Source organism: Eleginops maclovinus, chromosome 5 (genome assembly GCF_036324505.1).
Source record: "Eleginops maclovinus isolate JMC-PN-2008 ecotype Puerto Natales chromosome 5, JC_Emac_rtc_rv5, whole genome shotgun sequence".
Taxonomy (NCBI): Eukaryota; Metazoa; Chordata; class Actinopteri; order Perciformes; family Eleginopidae; genus Eleginops; species Eleginops maclovinus.
The window spans coordinates 25006390-25025667 of record NC_086353.1 but is presented as its reverse complement, the minus strand read 5'-3'; the positions used below and the strand labels follow the sequence as shown (position 1 = coordinate 25025667).

At 40.3% G+C, this 19278-nt stretch overlaps 1 protein-coding gene across 2 annotated transcripts; it reads left to right on the top strand.

Annotated features, from left to right (window-relative positions):
* The first annotated feature begins 2881 nt into the window (after nt 1-2881).
* ppp1r12c (protein phosphatase 1, regulatory subunit 12C) lies at nt 2882-19087 on the top strand. Of its 2 annotated transcripts, XM_063883277.1 has the most exons (20): nt 2884-3232; nt 6103-6277; nt 6373-6503; nt 6806-6924; nt 7048-7207; nt 7320-7464; nt 7618-7692; nt 7777-7841; nt 8596-8708; nt 8800-8861; nt 9260-9390; nt 10219-10306; nt 11367-11484; nt 12738-12853; nt 13919-13959; nt 14274-14313; nt 14903-15007; nt 15751-15801; nt 16636-16686; nt 17955-19087. In XM_063883277.1, exons 1-20 carry the CDS (start codon nt 3024-3026, stop codon nt 18039-18041), a joined length of 2082 nt encoding a protein of 693 aa, XP_063739347.1. In that variant the 5' UTR covers nt 2884-3023; the 3' UTR covers nt 18042-19087. The 2 variants fall into 2 exon arrangements, with proteins under 2 accessions (XP_063739348.1, XP_063739347.1); XM_063883278.1 differs by lacking the exons at nt 14274-14313; nt 14903-15007; nt 15751-15801; nt 16636-16686; nt 17955-19087 and adding an exon at nt 14337-14571 and having other exon boundaries at nt 2882-3232.
* The last annotated feature ends 191 nt before the right edge of the window (nt 19088-19278 follow it).

The following is a 19278-nucleotide window of genomic DNA, read 5'->3' as shown; positions in this document are numbered from 1 at the left end:
CTTGTCTGCTGAATATTCACTGCCACTTGCTTCCCTTTCTGTACTTGTCATGCTTTCGCAACTAGCTCCTTCTGTTTCCCTTTCTCTGTCTGCAACATTCTCTGTCGTGCTAGCTTGCTGGTCTCTGGTGCTGGCAAAAAAAGCGCTGATTTTTCTGTCTCCCCCTGAGGCACTTATCCTTTTCATTGTGTCCTTTTTAAAGAAAAGTTTTACACAACATTAACTTTAGATTGCTTTTATTCCATTTCAAGTGTAAACTAGCGACAGTGCGTTATCTATGACTTAGTGACACCTGGGAATGGACTTAAGCTAACTAGCTAGCGATAGCTCGCTAGCCATAGATCATTTTACAAGTTTGCAAAAATAACAACAGCAGCCTTACTCAACTCACTCTGCCACAAATCCTTAATGTCGAGACATCATTACACATTTAATTGAGTGTGAAGATAACTAAATGATCTTATCATTTCAATGATCCTTTCAAGTATCACCAACTTACTCACCTGTTAGTTACAGTGGTATATCCAGCGCGTTCGTCTCCAGTGCTAGTCTCTCCACTGAAGCGCTGTCAGAATGCAGGCACGTTGGAGGGGGCGTGGCCCAACATGTTGCGAATATGGGGCTTGTAGCAGAAGTGACGAATGACAATATAAAACGACTTGATAAAAAAAAAATACTAATGCATTTATTTCAGCTTTATACCATTTCTGTTCATGAGGGTTTGTTGTATTTTTTTTTTTTTTTTTCGTGCCGTGAGGTTGGGGGGGCCGGCAGGGTGGCCATACTCTGACCAATGGTGGCCGTGGCCCCCCCTGGCCACCACGTGGCCACGCCCCTGATCACTTGATAGATCAAGAACCACTATGTCCTGCCACTCAGCTGTTTGTTAGGCCGGTACTGCTGTTGGGTTTGTTATTGGAGAGACTATGATCATAGCTTACCTTGATACAGTGCTTTGTAACCCATCCTTCTAATTTGTAATCATTCTAACATTATGCTTGATAATTGAGTATGCTTGCCTGTTTCATTCATTTTGTTACAGAAAATGTTGGCAGTTCATTCCTTAAAACAGAAGCCTCAGATGCAAATAAGTTATTTTTTCACTTTCCTTTATCAAGTAAGATTTGTTAATGTACAGAATTTATTTGAACATAGGTCTTATTAACACATTAATACTGTGAAATATATGTATACATATTTGTGCAATATAAGAAAATAACAAGTGTTGTGTGTGGGCCGTATTTCATTATACTTTTTGAATTCGAGTGCCAATAAAAAATGGACAACGGGCTAGAGCTGGCCCCTGGGCCTTAGTTTGGACAGCACTGCTCTTAATGCTAAGAAGAGGTTATCAATGCTTCCTTTCTTACCTTTTTTGCATAGGGCACCTTACAGTACTTTACAAACGGAAACTAGATAATGCCATCCAACAATCCCTTGCAGTGACATTTAAAGCTGCATTATTCAATAGCCTTGTGTGAGTGCCGTGGGATTGTCTTTTCCTAAATCCTTATTCTCCTTCATATTTTTCCTTGATCTCATTACATTTTCCATGGAGGTCAAGGAGATGAGTTAGGAAAATACAATACATCATATTTCACAGCCCTGGTAAATTTAAGAAAGCCATAGGGATTCACTGCCATTTCTCCTCTTTTCTCCTGTCTTGTGTATAGTTAAGAGTGCCTGACGTTGTTTTGTATGGCCTTGCTAACACATTTTCTGCCACCATTTCTTCAATGCTAGCTGGTTTATGTCTGTTGACCAATTTCCTGTACATTGAGAAGCTTGTTATTTGCTGACATTGTGCAAGCGTTTATGGTAAACTTGTGTAATGGTCACAACTCCATTACAAACTGCACCCTTTAAAACGTCTGTTATGAGCACAGGTTACCTCAGCCTCAGGCTAGCAGCCACTGCATGGATCAGGATGAGCAGTTTTAAATGGAGACATTCCTAAAAAGTGGAAGGGCTTTGCCTCACTTCTCTGCCATAAGGCAGGAGGTTGCATATTTGACCATTAAAACGGAATGGGATACATTATGTGCTGCTTATTGTCATCTCAATAAACATGTCCCTTTGTCTCCATATGGGGAAGCAAATATGAGGAACTTCTTTACATGCTTGCTCAAAATCCTCTGCTTCTCAGATGAGTTATTCTTAAGTCTCACTGTATGACACCCTTTATAAAGGTTACAATTAATGGCTTCTATGGCCCTGTTAACCCTGTTTCAGCAGGATTTAGAAACATGTGTTCATGCCTTTATCTATACTAGACTCCAATACTGTAGCAGCCTCTTTACAACACTCCCTAATAATCAATAAGATAACTGCAGCTGATTCAAAAACAATGCTGCTTGATTCCTCAGTAAGACCAATGAAGTGGGTCACATCCGTCCAGTTTTGAAATATGTAGGCTATAGGCCAAAGAAAGACTAAAATACATTTATGATATTTTTCTAAATGTTGTAGCTTGATATAGCTTGATTTAATTGTATATTGGCTTATTTAATGTTTTAATGCATTTTAATGTCCTTTAGTGTATTTCTCTGGGCATTGTCTTGATGCTTCTGATCTTTTGTTTAGAGCATTTTGAAATGCATTATTGTCGAAATGTGCTATATAAATGAACTTGCTATGCCTTGCCTTGTTGACAATTTGTTTTGGTCGCTCTCTTTCCTTCAGTTTGGATATTATTTTAATCGAAAAGTGACCACAATCGAACTAGAACCACAATAACAGGAAGTGCAGTGCTAACTGTATGAGCACAGTGCCAAGCCACGGAGCTGTTTTAGTTGGTTTGCCCTCTGGGGTCTACTCTGCTGCAGGACAGCGGCGATGACGTCAGACATACAAGCCTGAGCAGCAGTTTTGTGCGCTCCCGACGCCAACGAGCACGAGCCGAGGCTTCCTCCACATTCAGAGAGCAAGAACCAGGAAGTGAAAGTGTACACATGGAGGGTGTGTCGTTCCCTGTTAGCAAATGTTTTATTTTTAAAAACATAGTCCTCCTCCTCGGATAAATAATGGGGGACTCGGCGAGGAGCAAGCGGAGGGAGCAGCTGAAGCGCTGGGCCAGCTCTTGCACCAACAAAGCTTCAGACGTGCCAAGGCGAAGGTGGCGGGGCGATGCAGAGAACGGAGCAGTGGACCCGGAGGCCGAACCCAGCGAGCCGCCGAGGGAGCAGCCAGTGTGTGGAGGCAGAGATGAAACCAGTCCCCAGTTCAAAAGACGGTGAGGAAACGTTTCCTGACAAACAGCTTAACAATAACAGCTAGCTAACAGCCAGCTAGCTTAGCTCAACATCTGAAGATATGCTAAAGGAGGAATGTTGTGCGTGGGCTTGGACAGGGGGTAGACAAAATAACATAACATACATGTCCTTATGTACATTATACTAGGTTTCATTCTGCTGGAAAACGCTTAACGTCAATTAACACAACAATGTCCTATTTTGGTTAAAACTGTCAGTGGTCAATGGTTTTTTTAGGCCATATTTTGTAGTGTTTGTGTTGGATGGCTAGCCAGCTAGCTAGCTAGCTTGCAAGCAAAGTGTCATACGGTCAGTCCGGGTGGGGGTCTGCTTGTCCAGCACTGTGGTGCTTATATTATGGTTTATGGGACAGCCACAGAGGTGGAAGAAGTACTCGTTTCGTGTACTTAATTAAAGGTAGCAATACCACCGTGTAGGAATACTCTGATACGATCTAAAGTCCTGCAAAGCAAATATTACTCTAGTATTAGCATCAAAATATACTTAAATGACCAAAAGTACTCATTATGCAGATTGGATATTTTATAATAATATATATTATATGTTTTCATAATAATTATTGATCATTAAAGTGTTCTCAGAGCTGGTAAAGGTGCAGCTAGTTTGAATGGCTTTGTATACTGCAGGGTAGCTGCTGGATTTACTCCAGGTGAACTAAAGTCTGATTTAAGGGCTGATTATATTTACCATCATTAATCCAGATCTGTAAAGTAACTGAAGGTGTAAATACATGTAGTGGAGTAAACGTACATGATCTATCTCTGAATTTGAGTTGGGTAAAAGAAAATAATAAATATACACAAGTAAAGTACTAGTATCTCAATTGTACTTAAGTAAAGTGCTTGAGTAATTGTACTTAGTTAATTTAAATCACTGGACAGCCATAAGTAGTGGGACAGTGGCTATATCTTTTTAAGATGAAACATACCTCACTGAAATTCTGTGTTCAGTTGTGTCTTTCAGTGTCTGAAAGACCCTCAAAGGGACATTTGTGTTACAAACAAATAAGATATGGATTCAAAAAGACAACTTTTAAATCTCGTGTTATTCCATATTTTTCTTATTGTCAACAAGTCCCACAAGAAGATCAAACGGACCCTTACCACCCATTAACTGATCATACTATTGTATTCTATACGTATTGTCTGTGTATTTAAGGCATGGTCTTGTTTGTGTCTTTACAAAGACTTCCATTGTACCCAGAAACTATTTAAAACACATCAGTAAGTCACACTGCTGCCGTGGGTGACATATTCCTTAAGTACTATACCTTAATGTTCATTGTAGTTCATTTTAGGTCGATTGCACATATACCTTCCTGCTGCCTTTATTTGTCATGAGAACACCAATTCTACAGTTTACAATAATCCTCATCCTGTTTGAGTATTTTTGTTTGGAAAAGAGCCCAGCTTCTTTAGAATGTCATCTTGTCCTTTTTCAATAAGGATATTTTACCTTATGACACATTGTTGAAAATGTAAGTCTTCAGTAGGAAGTTAGAACCAAATGTCCTTGGGGATGAGTTACACAAACGGAATAGGGATTTGTGAAAATATTAAGAGATGGAAAAAGGCATTGTTGGCTGTTTCATGAGGTTTGTTGACAGGAACAAATCAAGAGAACATTGCCAGCCTTATCCTGTTAAGAAACCTCTTTAAAGGGATATTTAGAGAATGTAGGGGCGGCAGTGGCTCAGTCAGTAGGGACTTGGTCTTGGGACCGAAGGGTCGCCGGTTCACGTCCCGATCGGACCAAAAAAAAAAAAAAGAGCTGGTAGCTGGAGAGGTGCCAGTTCTCCTCCTAGGCCACTGCCGAGGTGCCCTTGAGCAAGGCACCTAACCTCTATCTGCTCCCTTGGCGCTGGGTACCTGGCTGCGCCACCTCTCCTCTGCATGTGGTTGTGTGCGCATGTATTTCCTCTGTGTATGTGCATGTGTATCCTGTGTGTGTAATGTGTGTCAACACAACAGAGTAGAGAAAGCAATTTCAATAAAATAAAAGTATGCCTTCTTCTTCTTCTTCTACTGCTGTGGACAGGGGCAGCAGCAAGACAGATTTTAGCTACCTAAAAAATTCCCTCAAAAGCAAACAATATCAGTTTAAGTGAATGCTGTATTCAGATTTGTTTTCCCACTTTATCATGCTGTCAGACAGCTGTTTTAAATGAATACCATCTCTTGTGAGCTACAAGACTTATTTGATCAACATCAGTAATTTTAGCTTGCATGAAACAGGAGTTGATGGTAATTTGTGACTTTGTTGAATCTCAATAATCCCATTTAGACACTTAACATTATCTATTGTAAGTGCTTCATTACAACCTCACTTTAAAAAACCCAAACCATCCCTTTAACTCATCGTACAAGTCTATTGTAACTGTTTGTAATGTGTTTATTAATTTCTGTCTCCTGTATAAAACACACTGGTGCTACAAGGCATGCTTATTATATACAGTTAATATAAAATAGAACATGACCAAATTTCTTCTGGGTTTACATTATACCTCAAATAAAGTTATATATGTGTTTTAATATGTAGGGGCTGTGTTCTAGGTGGCGCCTTCAAATCTGCTATTCATTGTAGGAATAAGAACAAACATAAGAACACTTTGTTTAATTTCAAAAGGGTCCATCGACCTGGGTAAAACAGATTAACCTCTTCTTATTTACTTTTCTTCTTGCACTACTTTATAGTATATTGTATGATGCATTGTGATAGAGCCTGGATTGAAGTTTTTTCTGGTCAAAACTACGCCATTGCTATTTTGCACATGACAAAAGCCTTCAAATCTTTGAACCTTCAACAACCTGCCTGTGTCCTCTGTCTTTAGGAAAAGGGTGAGGTTTGACAGGGCTGCGGAGTTCCTGGCTGCCTGTGCCAGCGGAGACACGGAGGAGGCCGAGGTGATGCTGATGGAGGCCAAAGAAACCAAAATTAGAAACGGGGAAGAAGTATTAGAAATTATCAATTGTTGCAATGCTGATGGAATCACTGCACTCCACCAGGTAAAGTTTTTTTCTTCCTGAGGTTTAACTTAGGTTGTTGGTGATGCTGAGACTGAATGCTTACAGTTGTCTTTATATTCCTCTCTTCCTCACAGTCCTGTATAGATGGCAGCATGGACATCGTGTCCTTCCTTTTGGAGCACGGCGCCGACGTGAACCAGGTTGACAGTGAGGGATGGACACCGCTGCATGTTGCCGCCTCTTGCGGCTACCCTGACATTGCAGAGTGTGTAGTATATGTCTATAGTTAGCAGAAGCAGCTGTATAAAACAGTGCTCTTTGGTACTTCGGGGACGTCAGAATGCAGCGTGGGTGCCAGAGCATTTGTTCATTCAACAATACTAACATTGTTGTCCTGTTTGGCAGGAAAACAAGTCAGCTAAAGCATGAGTGGGCTGGCCTGGCACACAAATAGCTCAAATAATTGAACAATTGATGCCTTTTGTTTTAAGATGTGATAGGCTTAGATTTGTCTATTTATAATGTTGTTGTGTGTAGACTTGGATCTGAACAGGATTGTTCTGTCAGTTTTCTTTTGCAGCAAGGTGCGTCTCTCTCTGCTGTGAACTGTGACGGGGACGTTCCTCTGGACATTGCTCTGGATGAGGCCACTGATTCCCTCCTTCAGAGTTACACTGTAAGACTTGGTGAGTGAGGAGGGGGTATGGTCATTGTTACCTGTAACATTCATTCCAATAAAGCCCAGTCAATCTGAATTAGAATGATAAAACAAAAGAGGCGTACATTTTATATTGTCTTTCTGTGTCCAGGTGTGGACCTGGAGGCAGCCAAGCGTCTGGAGGAGGAGCTGATCATGGCAGATGCCCGGACCTGGCTGACTGAGGGACTACCTGCTGATGTTCGACACCCCAGAACCGGGGCCACCCCACTGCATGTGGCTGCTGCCAAAGGCTACCAAGAGGCCCTCAAGTAAGAAACGTTTTTAATGATTGATTTATGTAATATTTCATTGCTATATTTTAATTTAGGAAGACTCTTTTGTTATACAGTTTTGTTATAACCTTGCTCTTGTGTTGTCCAGGATCCTGTGTCAGTGTGGGCTCGACGTGTCAGCGAAGGACTTTGACGGCTGGACGCCTCTCCATGCGGCAGCACACTGGGGTCAGGGGGAGGCCTGTCGCATTCTAGCTGAGCAGCTGTGCAATATGGAGTCCCGCAGCAACGCGGTGAGGCTCGAAAGAGTGTAGAAATAAATTCTATGTGCATTTTTAAATTTACAGGAAGAACATTTATCATGACATTAAGGTGACTCATAGGGGAACTAACTGTAACATCACTTGTGATTATACGTTTGTTTTTAATTGTTCTTTATTTTGTAGGGTCAGACACCGTTTGATGTGGCTGATGAAAGCGTTGAGGAGCTATTGGAAGAATTATCACAGAAACAAGCAAATGTGAGAAAGTTTGCCTTTTCCTAGTATTACATGCATTATAGCTGATTCAAAAGATCACTCACAGCCCTGTCTATCTCTCCACAGTCTATATGCGAAAAGCTAAACCAACAAGGCTCTGCTGGTGCAAACGCACCAAACAAACGGCGGAGGTTAGTATCCATATTCAACTTAACTGAATTACATGTGTTCCTCCCCTGAAAACATAACATTTATTCCTTCCTGAGAACACTTATATAGGTATAGAGTGCTGCAGTGAAAAAAACAATGGGATATTTGGTTTAGATGTTTTGTTCAGTTGGATTATCTTGACACATATTGACACCACTTCATATTTTAGGCCAAAATGCAATTGTCAGAAGTAAAAAGCTTAAGTAAGGCTGTAAACTAACTACATGACTTCATGTGACTTCAGATAATCACCTTTTATACATAATTACTCTCTGATGTAGAGTAGTGGCTTATGTTCAGCGTGATGACGTTTAGCAGTCTCGTGTAGTCACATGTTAGCAACTGCTAACGGCACATACAGTGGAAGCTTTGGATATTCACCAGTGGGGTATATACTGATGTTATTACAATTGTGGAACAAAACATATACAAATCTTCAGCTTGTGTTAAACACAGACCTTACACCAGACCTCTTAACACAAACACATAAAAAAACATTGAATTTAAGGCAAAAGAACCGGAAATGGGTAAATGCTAACTAATATCCAGGTTTAAGGACTCTTTCATGCACCAATGTATTAGGTGTAAACCAAAATTAAATGCCTTACTCTTTGTAACAACCTATACTACGGCAAAATAAACAGTGCCGTGTAATAACCACAGGGAGACCTAAATAATTCTCCTTGTTTCTTACCCAATGAGGTCCCTCATATCTAACTTCTGTCCCCTTTCCAGGAGCTCAGTGTGCAGGATGAGCAGTAAAGACAAGATGAACGTGCAGGACCAGTCGAAAGAGAGAGGCGTGTCAGGAGGCCTGGAGCTGAGCGAGGAGAAAGAGAGCAGCCCCGGTAGGACAGCTGCTCTTCTGACAGTTTGACCAGGACTACTACACACCTGTTGGCATGCTGATTCAAAGCTTTGCTGTCTCTCTTTTCTCAGAAAGCTCTGCCGTGTCCAGTCAAGAGAGTGTGACCACATCCACAGTTAGCCCTGCGGACAAGGTAAAAACCACAGATCAAAAGTCCAAAATGTCACACGCAAATTGCTTCCTTCAGCCAAGTCTTAGTAAAGTAATGGATTGGAAAGAAGAAATGTAATAAAACATCTATGGTATTGTAATCATTTTTAACATTTCTCTGGAGATCTTGGTTAATTTGTGCTCTACAATTAGTAGTTGGCATTAGAAAAAGCTTGTTTGGGTTCGACTTAACAATACTAACATGGGTATTATACACACCTCTGACATGTGTAGAAACTTCTTCTGGTCTTCTTCTGTCATCTAGAAAGACAGATTTGAACAGTACATTGACATTTAATACATTTCCCCAAGGCCATAGCATTTTCATTTGGAACAGTTAATTACAGTAAAGTTTCTGGTGTTCTTTTTTGTGTTTTTCAGACACCAGAGGAGAGAGATGAGCAGGAGAAGGAGCAGCACAAGGCTAACCGTACCGCCAGAGTCCAACCGACCCCTCAGACGAGGGAAGCCGCGGCTGAGAGCCCCAACACCCCAAACACAGACAGGCGCAAGTAAGAAACAACACAGGAACACTCATTTAATACCGTTTCATTCTACTTTATGCTGTACCCAACAAGCTTTCATGTCTGGTACATGATAAGGGTGTATTCAATCCACTCCTTGTAACAAAACTGGCGCATATATGCAGGATTTAAACCCTAGGAAAACTTGCTCAACTAGGAGAGCCTCTTTTCCCATTGCCAGAAGACAAGTATGATTTCCTTTTTTTTCTTTTTTATATTTGCATTTAAAAAAATGGTAACAAGGCATACAGCACAACATGAGATGCAGATATAGCTAAAATAATAACCAACATATTCAAAACATCAGAGAGAGCTTTTCCTACTGGAGGATCATTAATAATGTTTCATTTCGATTGATTTCATTTACAAGATCCTTCTATTTAGAAACTATCAAGTATGCCTTTCTGTTATTTTTTTGTACCGGATTGATGTATCTACTTCTGCAGAGTATTTTTCCCAGGATGCAATGCTGCATGTAACCTTTCCCACTTAAGACAATCTCAGAGAATTTCTTCTAAATATTGAATTGCTAGTTCTGAATATTTTAACTTCATGTGGCATGGAGGGAAGACCCGTATGTTTTTTCCTGTAAAGGGCTTTCAGAGTGTGTTTCGTCATTATGGCAAGGGTGAAACAACGAATAAGTCGGCTTCCTCAGTACGGGACTTCCTCACATAATAACAACATCAACACATTTATTATTCAATCTAAAATGGATATTTCTATCAAGAGAAAGCCAGCCAGTGAGTGTAAGTGCTTGTTTGTGGGAAATGGCCGTAATACCTTGTATGTAACATGATTTGTCGATGTGTTTAGGTTCCAGGCTCCAACTAGAGACGAGGAGTCTGAGTCTCAGAGGAAAGCTCGCTCTCGGCTGATGCGGCAGTCTCGACGCTCCACACAGGTACCGCTTTTCTTCTTGTGTTTTTTTTTTAATCTTTGAGGCATCTCTTCTCTTTACTGCCCTACTGCCTTCTGTGTTTAAAAGTGTGTGGTAGAGGAGGTACGGTGGCCCTGAATTGCAAGTCGAAACGACATTTCACAAAACACAACAACATTTGGTAAAACACAACAACATTTCACAAACAATTCACAAAACACAACATTTCACAAACAATTCACAAAACACAACATTTCACAAACAATTCACAAAACACAACATTTCACAAACAATTCACAAAACACAACATTTCACAAACAATTCACAAAACACAACAACATTTCACAAACAAACACAACATTTCACAAACAATTCACAAAACACAACATTTCACAAACAAACACAACATTTCACAAACAATTCACAAAACACAACAACATTTCACAAACGACTACAACATTTTGAAAAAACACAACAACAATTCAAAGATTACGGAAAGGGTATTCCTTTTGGGAGAACACTCCTTGTTTGTGATTGGACAGAGCTAGCTGGAGAAACACTGCTGTGATTGGTGGTTTGACAGCGCTACGTCTTTCCTGTTTGGTACTACTCAACATTGTTGTGTTTTGTGAATTGTTGTATTGTTTTGTGAAATGTCGTTTCGACTTTCACTTCAGGGCCACCGTAGGATAAAAGCGTCTTACAAGTGACTTATAGTGTGGCAATAATGTCTTCCAAGAGAAATTGGCTTTGTAATGTATTTCTTGGAAACCCTTACTTAAGATAACTCCTTAGAATAGATTTGAAGTCCTTTATTGTCATTGCACCAGGTTCAATGAAATTAAAATAGCAATCCTGACATAAAAATATGTATTTTACCAAACCCAATAATTGTATTTATTAGCCATTTTCATCGCAAACCCCAAACAAATGTTCAAAGGCGTAAATGTAAAATTACGACTGAGTAGCTTTAGCCAATTTTAAATATTGGTCCACAAGCATTAACACCCTGATCTTATTGAGAGGCAGAATACATTTCTGTGAAACAGTTGCGTGATCTTTTTTTTCTGCTGTGTGCCTGCAGGGTGTGACTCTGACAGACCTCAAGGAAGCGGAGAAGACGGTGGCTAAAGCTGCAGAGCCCCCCCCTCGCAACATCCAGCCTGTCAGCCCCATCGTTACCATCACGCCTGCTGAAAGGGGTGCGCACCGATGAAATGCTCACTGTTAATCAGAGTGCTAAATATAAACATGATGTATGTTTTGGGTGGGGTGCCCTGGCAGATAGGAAATCAAGTTTTTTTCGCACAGGCTTCTGCTGCTTGTGGTGACCATTAGGTGTGGTTTACCATACAGTCATAGGGGAGTTGCGTACATCTTCCTCTTTATGGTTTTTATGCGCCACTTCCTACACACTCCACCCTTGTTTGGTTTTTCTAATGACTCATGACTCACCTTGCAGAGATGTGACAAGGACAAGAGAGCTTCCTGTCAAACAGATAGTTACATTTGGGTACTTGTTGACTAGAGGTGGAAGAAGTACTTAAATAAAGTAGAAATACCACAGTGTAGGTAGACTCTGTGACAAGTCCTACATTCAAAGTCTTACTTAAGTAAAAGTAAAAAAGTATTAGCATCCAAATATACTCAAAGTCCAAAGCGTACCGACAAGCAGAATCAATCTGTGTCTGGCAAATCAATCAATGAAGTATTTAATATTATGTTTGGATTGTGATTATTGATGCATTATTTTTGTTGCAGCTGGTAATAGCAGCTCACATTATTTTGTTCGTAATTGTTTTATTGACTGCTTGGTAGCTTCTAAATGTAACTAAAGTATAACTGGATGTGTTCATTATATTCCTTATGAACAATGCCGAGTAACACAAGCTCTCTACCAGAGCCCAGTCTGCTCTGATTGGTTATCTGTCCCGTCTCCGGTCTCCCTCCCCTTAGTCTATCACGTACAATGTATTGGAGCACTAGCCAATAAAGACCTAAGTGTAACATAATGTTGTCACTATGTGGAGGGAACACATGTTAGCCTTTGCAGACCATTTACATGCACCAAACCTATAGAACACGCCACAGGAAAGGGCCCCAAAAGCAGAATAGGGCCGTTTTAATATGTTATTTATACCTATACCCCACTGCATATATTTAAGTATATATCTTATATATAGTACAATGTTTACAACTTTACTTTTACTTCTTAAATCTATAAACAAAATATTGTATTCTTTATTATTTGATCTTTTATTGAATATTTTATTTAAGTATTATTATTTGATGTGTTATATAATACACTACAGGAGAGGGAAAACTCCAAAAAGCACAATAGGCCTGTTTAAGTAAACGTCCTCAGTTACCCTCTGCTGATGACTGCATATTTGCTCAGGTCTTTAGTGGTAGTTTGATTTTTGACATGTTTCCTGTGGGCCTGCTTCTGTTTCAGATACAGAGCCAGTGAGCCAGGTGGAGCTGGAGGGAGAGAAGCGTCTGGGGGTGAAGGACAGGAGGAGAGGGAGGAAGGAGAGACGCTCCACTGGCATCGTTCTGCCAGACGCAGAGGTAACAATCTAATCAACTGATTTTTGCAGCGATGTGGAAAGTAGGGGGAAGGACAACTAGAGCACTTCCTCTTCGTCGTGATGTAACCGAATACTTGAAGAGCACACTCCCCACACAATGCTGTACGATCCCTTTAAAGGCACACCAACACCAACTATACATATTCTTCATCCATCTAGGTTGTTTTGAGAAGGTTTAATCAATCATTTTCCATGTTCATTCTCCCCACTGGTAGTTCCAAACATATATTCTGATAACCTGGAGATAAACCTGTTGAAAGCTAAGGTGAAATGCCACTTTAAGACAAAACCAGTTGGTCTGTGGGACCGTAGGCAGCTCTGTACACAGCATCTTGAACATGTCTCACATACAGCCTTCGAGGCAGCTTTCTCCACTGTGAAGGTTATTTAAATATGGTTCCAAGGTCATAAAAGAGCAGCTGCATATAGATGAGAAGAAATCTAATTCCATGTAGACCCAGATTTAAAATCCAGGCAGGACAAAGTCCAGTTCAGTGAAGAAGAGGAATTGGGGGCGTGGAATATGTAGTGTTGAAAGAACAAAAAAAAGAGAGTTTAAAGCTGTTCAATATTTATACTATACAATTGTTTGAGACTGTTAGAAGTTTTAAAAAATAAGTATATAAGGGTATATCAAGCTATAATGATATATTCTTTTCTATGTTGCACGTTTTACAAAGGCTTCCTGCTTTGCATTTTATTTTAAACGCAGACCTTTTTTTACTTTTCAGTTCAATGTTTGTAAAATATTAAATTGTGCTTCATTGGATTTGACACTCTTAATAAAACACAAGCAAGTCTGACATTATCATATTCTGTCCATTTGCTGGACCTCATTTAAACTAAATATAACTGCTGTAAATGAAATGCCACAACAAGCTGAGGCAGATTGTATAAAATACTGTGTGTCAGAGACTCTTAGTAACAAATGTACTGAATAAAGTGTGGGGAAGAAGACACAGATGTCTGAAATGCCTTCGTTGTAGCATGTATTAATTAATCCAGTGCTGTGCAGATAGTGTGAATTCTTTGTTTTGTTTTTCAGAATGAAGAGGAGGACGCTCATTTGGACGATTGGAACTCCAAGTAAGTGTCTTTAATTATTCTTAATTTCTTTTTGATATTGCATATGGTCAGAGACAAGCCAAGAAAGCAGAATCATTTATTTTGAGTTAATTTTCTTTCCCAAACTGTTTAATAAAAAATCTTATTCTATTTTTGGATGGATTGAAAGGGTAGCTGGAGAAGAGTGTGACCGTGTTATATTGTATACGAACCTGTGGGTTTGTCCCTGTAGTGAACAGAAATGTATTATTTCCAGTTCATGAATGTGCATTTTACGTTGGAAATGTATAGCCCTGTGATTTGTGGAGGATTAAATCTGTTGTCTGTCTCTGCAGTGAGAGCCTACTGGGAGACTCGTCCTCTGACTACAGTATGGTACGTTTCTCACCTTCTTACAGAAAAGATCACACATTCCTGAAAAACATACCTGAGGGCTGACACTGAATGATATCTGAAGTGCAGACACATCAGGGCAGGAATGATTACCCAACATGCTCTAATGAGGAATTAGCAGGAACCCCTGCCAGGTTCACCTGTAGCACCAAGCTGCTTCTGTCTGCACCAAGGATCCCTTTCTCTTCAGGGTGTTGTAGTCTAAAGGGGGTGTGTGTGTGTGTGTGTGTGTGTGTGTGTGTGTGTGTGTGTGTGTGTGTGTGTGTGTGTGTGTGTGTGTGTGTGTGTGTGTGTGTGTGTGTGTGTGTGTGTGTGTGTGTGTGTGTGTGTGTTGTGTGTGTGTGTGTGTGTGTGTGTGTGTGTGTGTGTGTGTGTGTGTGTGTGTGTGTGTGTGTGTGTGTGTGTGTGTGTGTGTGTGTGTGTGTGTGTGTGTGTGTGTGTGTGTGTGTGTGTGTGTGTGTGTGTGTGTGTGTGTGTGTGTGTGTGTGTGTGTGTGTGTGTGTGTGTGTGTGTGTGTGTGTGTGTGTGTGTGTGTGTGTGTGTGTGTGTGTGTGTGTGTTTTTTCCTCTAGCTCTACCTAAAGGTCCTGCAGGAGAACCTGGCTCTGAAGGACAAGCTGCAGGAGAAGGAGCTGCTGCTCAGCCAGAACAAGGTGGAGCTGGAGAGACTCCAACAGGTAGAAAGAAAATCCTCCTTCAACAGCTTTTATTTTTGTATTTAGGAACAACAGTTTTTTCTGTTTGGAATTGCGATTAGAGACTTTACGGCTTGGATTCTCTCTTGGCGGCAGTAGCTCGGTCTGTAGAGACTTGGGTTTGTGAACTGAAATGTCACCAGTTCCAGTCCCGAATTGACCAAGTACAGAGTGTGTGTACTAAAGTCTGAGTATTGATCCTGTTTTGGGAAACTTTGACTCACATTTTAGCCTACTTTTTGGCCAACTTAATTAGACAGAAAATAGCCTAACTTTGGATTGTCTGTTCTGCCCTACATGGTACCAGTGGATTCCTCTGATCTATAGGTTCATAGATATCAGGATCTGCACTGTATCTTAAGAATTGAGCTCTCAGTGAAACAGCGTAACTCTAAAGCATCTTTTCTAGATGAGCTAGAGGGCTGATTTTGAGAGAAAAACGCCTCACTTTGGAGCCTCTTAAAGGCACTGCCAGGCAAGATATCAAGACATGGTGGTACCAGCAGAGCTTATGAAATAGGTTTGCTACAGCATTTAGAAAATAGTCGCAATACTGGCACATGAAAAAAAAACAGCATTACTTAGGAGCATCTTTTAGTGCACTTCAAGACAACCTAGAGGGACAACTTTGAAAGCAATGGATTCGTTAGACTTGAGCGAGACAAAAAACAGAGAAAAACACCTGGCATCCTCAGTGGGTGAAACACTGTGTCTCTTTGTGGCAGAACCAAGACAGCGGCACTGACAGACCGGCCCTGCTGGAACTGGAGAGATTCGTAAGTCTTCATTTTTTTTTCACTGCGTCTCTATCTCTGGGAACAAACCTCCTGTACTGTAGCTATAAAAACCATGGCAACTAATAGTCTATTGGACAGCTCATAGAGTCCTGATCAGTACCCCAGAGTTTTATGTTCAAATGTATAATAGTTTAGGGGTATATAGTGGATGCTGAATCCATTTCTGACTATTTCAGGATCCAAAATGGCAGTTTTTACCAGAAAGTGGACTGATTTTAAAGAACTTTGGGACGATTCTGAAGTTTTAGGGACTCTGGAATGCTTATTTAATATGAATAAGAATTGTCCACAGTAGAGGTAATCATTTTCATCTTCTGCTCTCTATATCCAATGGTCGCAACCCTACTCATGGTAGACAAAATCAGCCCACCGAGAGTGCAAATATTGCCACTTTCTGGTTAAAACTGCCTTTTTTTTTATCCCGAAAATGTCAGAGCTGGACTCAGCATCCTTAAAACACCCAACACCACTACAAAAATGTCCAAATCTGCCAGGCCATTTCTTATAATGCTATTTAATTGTGAAAATGTCCACACATATGCAGGTTAGCATCCTCTGGGACCCGTACTATACATTTCTAACTGTGGGGTACTCAACATTTCAGAGTGCTGGCTACTAGACTATAAGGGAAGTAAATAAAACAACACATGTATCTCCTTAAGTTGAACTGTGTATGTTGTCGTTATCTACATTTACTTTATGATATGTGATGAAATATTTTAGCAGGTCCTTTAGCCCGAGGTGTCAGAAACAATAGATGCTGATTCAATAGGAAATGTTGTCAGGTCAAATGATGCTCAAACCGTCCCACAGGAGAAGCTGTCCCTCCAGAGGAAGGCCGTGGAGCTGGAGGATGAGCTGAAGGTACTGTGGTTCATTTCCCGCTGATAAACACTTTAACATTGACCGCCTATTTCCAGCGGACGGTGAAGAAGAGTTGCACATGTGATGCCACTCTCTCATGGAAACGTCTCCAAAAACAGAAAATAAATGTTGTTAGTTTGACGTGTGAAAGCAGCAGTACATGGAAGCATCATTAAAACACCCGATGGCATTTTGTATAAATTCAAAGCTTCTATATTTGGTTTTCAGATTGAGTCATCATATTTAAATAAAATGAAAAATCCTAAAACTCATTTCAGAAATTGAGTTAAGTGATCACTCAGCTTAAACAAGTTATTTTTATTCAATCAAATTCCTTTATTAAATATAACTTTCGTCTACATAATTATGTACATGTCGGAGAGCAAACTGTTTTTCTAGCGCAGTAAAAATATACTTTTTGAAAGGCTAAGTGTCAATATGGATTGAGATAGGACATTTGCTTTAATATATACATGTTATTCATTTAGGAAATAATCACATCTTCATCTTTTCAACGCTCTGGAGTTATTGGACTAAGATCTTTTCAGGTGATTCTAAGAATCAGAAAGTAATTTAATCTATAACTGTACAGTTTGATCCACCAGGTCCAAACAAAAATATACAGACATGTAAAATAAAAACCTCCATTGAAGTTTGCCCATGAGCAACAATCATAAAGGCTCTTATGGTTTAGTCTGCACACCACTTATGCCCGCACAGTGTATCCTATAGAAGTCCCTGATTGACTAGAGGTCACTGTCAGAGAGATTTAAGTCAAACCTGCTATAACTGCTGCTGCTTCTCCTTTAAGTGATATCGGAAAGTGTTCCACCATGCATGATCCCACATATGCATTATCATATGGTTAAAAACAGAAAGGTATTTTGTGTAGTTGCATTTAAAAGAAAGCATTTGTCTGATTTTGGGTTCTTATCTGAAAACTGAAGGGTTCACTTCTAGCTCCAATGTGATATTGCACTGCCACACGCCGAGTACAGCAACCAGGACACGCGTCAGTTATGTTTAAGGGTGTGTCACACACACACACACACACACACACACACACACACACACACACACACACACACACACACACACACACACAGTGAATGTACTGGATGTTTGGTAAAACCAGTTCCGAAGATAATGCAAAGTAGTCTGCAGTGTTATCAAAGTAACTCGCATCATCGTCTGCTCTCAGAAAAGTGATAGTACTTTATGGAGTCAACCTTTTTCTTTGATGGTAACGCTTATTGATGTTCCTGCAGGTTCTGGGGGACCTCAGAGCAGACAACCAGAGGCTGAAGGACGAGAACGCCGCCCTCATTCGAGTCATCAGCAAACTCTCAAGATGAACCTTTAAAAACATGGAGATAAAAAGTATTACAGAATCTTCTTTTGCCCAACTCAGACGCCACAGGAAGAGAGGGCAGCCACAACACAGCACATTGACAGTAACTGGAACATTGTTTAGATTTCAGGGTTTTTAGTGTTTTGGGCCTTTTTGTTTTGGCAGATCTACTGTATGATAAGCTGAACTGCACCTCCTGTGGACTCACATCCACTTTTTTTATTACGTCTTTATTGTTGTATTTTTTTAACTGGAATATTCTCATGTGCTTTGCTCCTCTGATACTTTGTGTAAAATCTGTATTAAGAGACCTAAAAGCCATGCACAGTGCGAGCTCACGGTTTTAGCCTTCTTGACCCCTGAAGGGGTGGAGAAATAAAATTGCCAGCCAGGTGTAGGGTGTGGTTACTAGAATAAGAGAAAAAATACCGTAAATGTGCCAAAAACCAGCCCCAGTTTTGTGTGTCCTTTGGGGGAAACTCCCTGAGGTCAGTGTTGTTTCTCAGGGTGAGTCTCGGGTCGATGCTTTCTGTTCTTGGTGGACCAAATTTTGCATGCTCATTCCTCCCTGCTCCTCTGAATGTATATTTAATATGTATATTTATGTACAGGGGCCATCTGTCCTGACAGTGATGTAAAGTCTCGAGTGGAGAGTTTTGGGTGCTAATAATGGAAGTCATGTTCAGAGGGATTTTTACGGAAAATGTTTTGTTACAAACGTCAGATCTTTCATGAGCGTTAGGAGAATGCATGCCCTATCCTTAGTAGTAGTGATTTAGCCTTTTTTGTTTGACTGGACGCTTCTGAAAGCAACGACCCCTCAGCTATGCTAAGCTAAGTATTCACCCTGTGACGGACGGCTGTTAAGATTCAACAGACAGGCCGGATGGGTCAACGTTCGAATGTTTACTCAAATTTTAAAGAAAAAACTTGCATGTCAAATTGTATTTTGATGCTGTGCCTTTCGATATACATTTCTAAGTCATATTTCTATTTTGCTTTGGCAAACGTACACTGTTAAGTATAAAAGACATTATGGGCATACATTAAGGCTTCGTTGTTTCTCTTTGTTTTTCCCGCCAAAATGCTCTTTTAAAAGCGGATAATCTGACTCTGTAAATGTCTGTTCTAAAGTCCCACCGGGCACACAGCTTTGTTATAATGATCTACTTATAAAACATTATCTTGAAAATAATTCTGTCTAGCATAAGTGGATTGACATTTGCACTATAGGCCTGTTA

Bases quoted from the DNA above. Each gene is read 5' to 3' on its own strand.
- ppp1r12c (XM_063883277.1), top strand. From the start codon at position 3,024: ATGGGGGACTCGGCGAGGAGCAAGCGGAGGGAGCAGCTGAAGCGCTGG. The intron at 6,278-6,372 runs GTAAAGTTTTTT...TCTTCCTCACAG, and splicing joins GAATCACTGCACTCCACCAG to TCCTGTATAGATGGCAGCAT. The intron at 15,008-15,750 runs GTAGAAAGAAAA...TCTTTGTGGCAG, and splicing joins AGCTGGAGAGACTCCAACAG to AACCAAGACAGCGGCACTGA.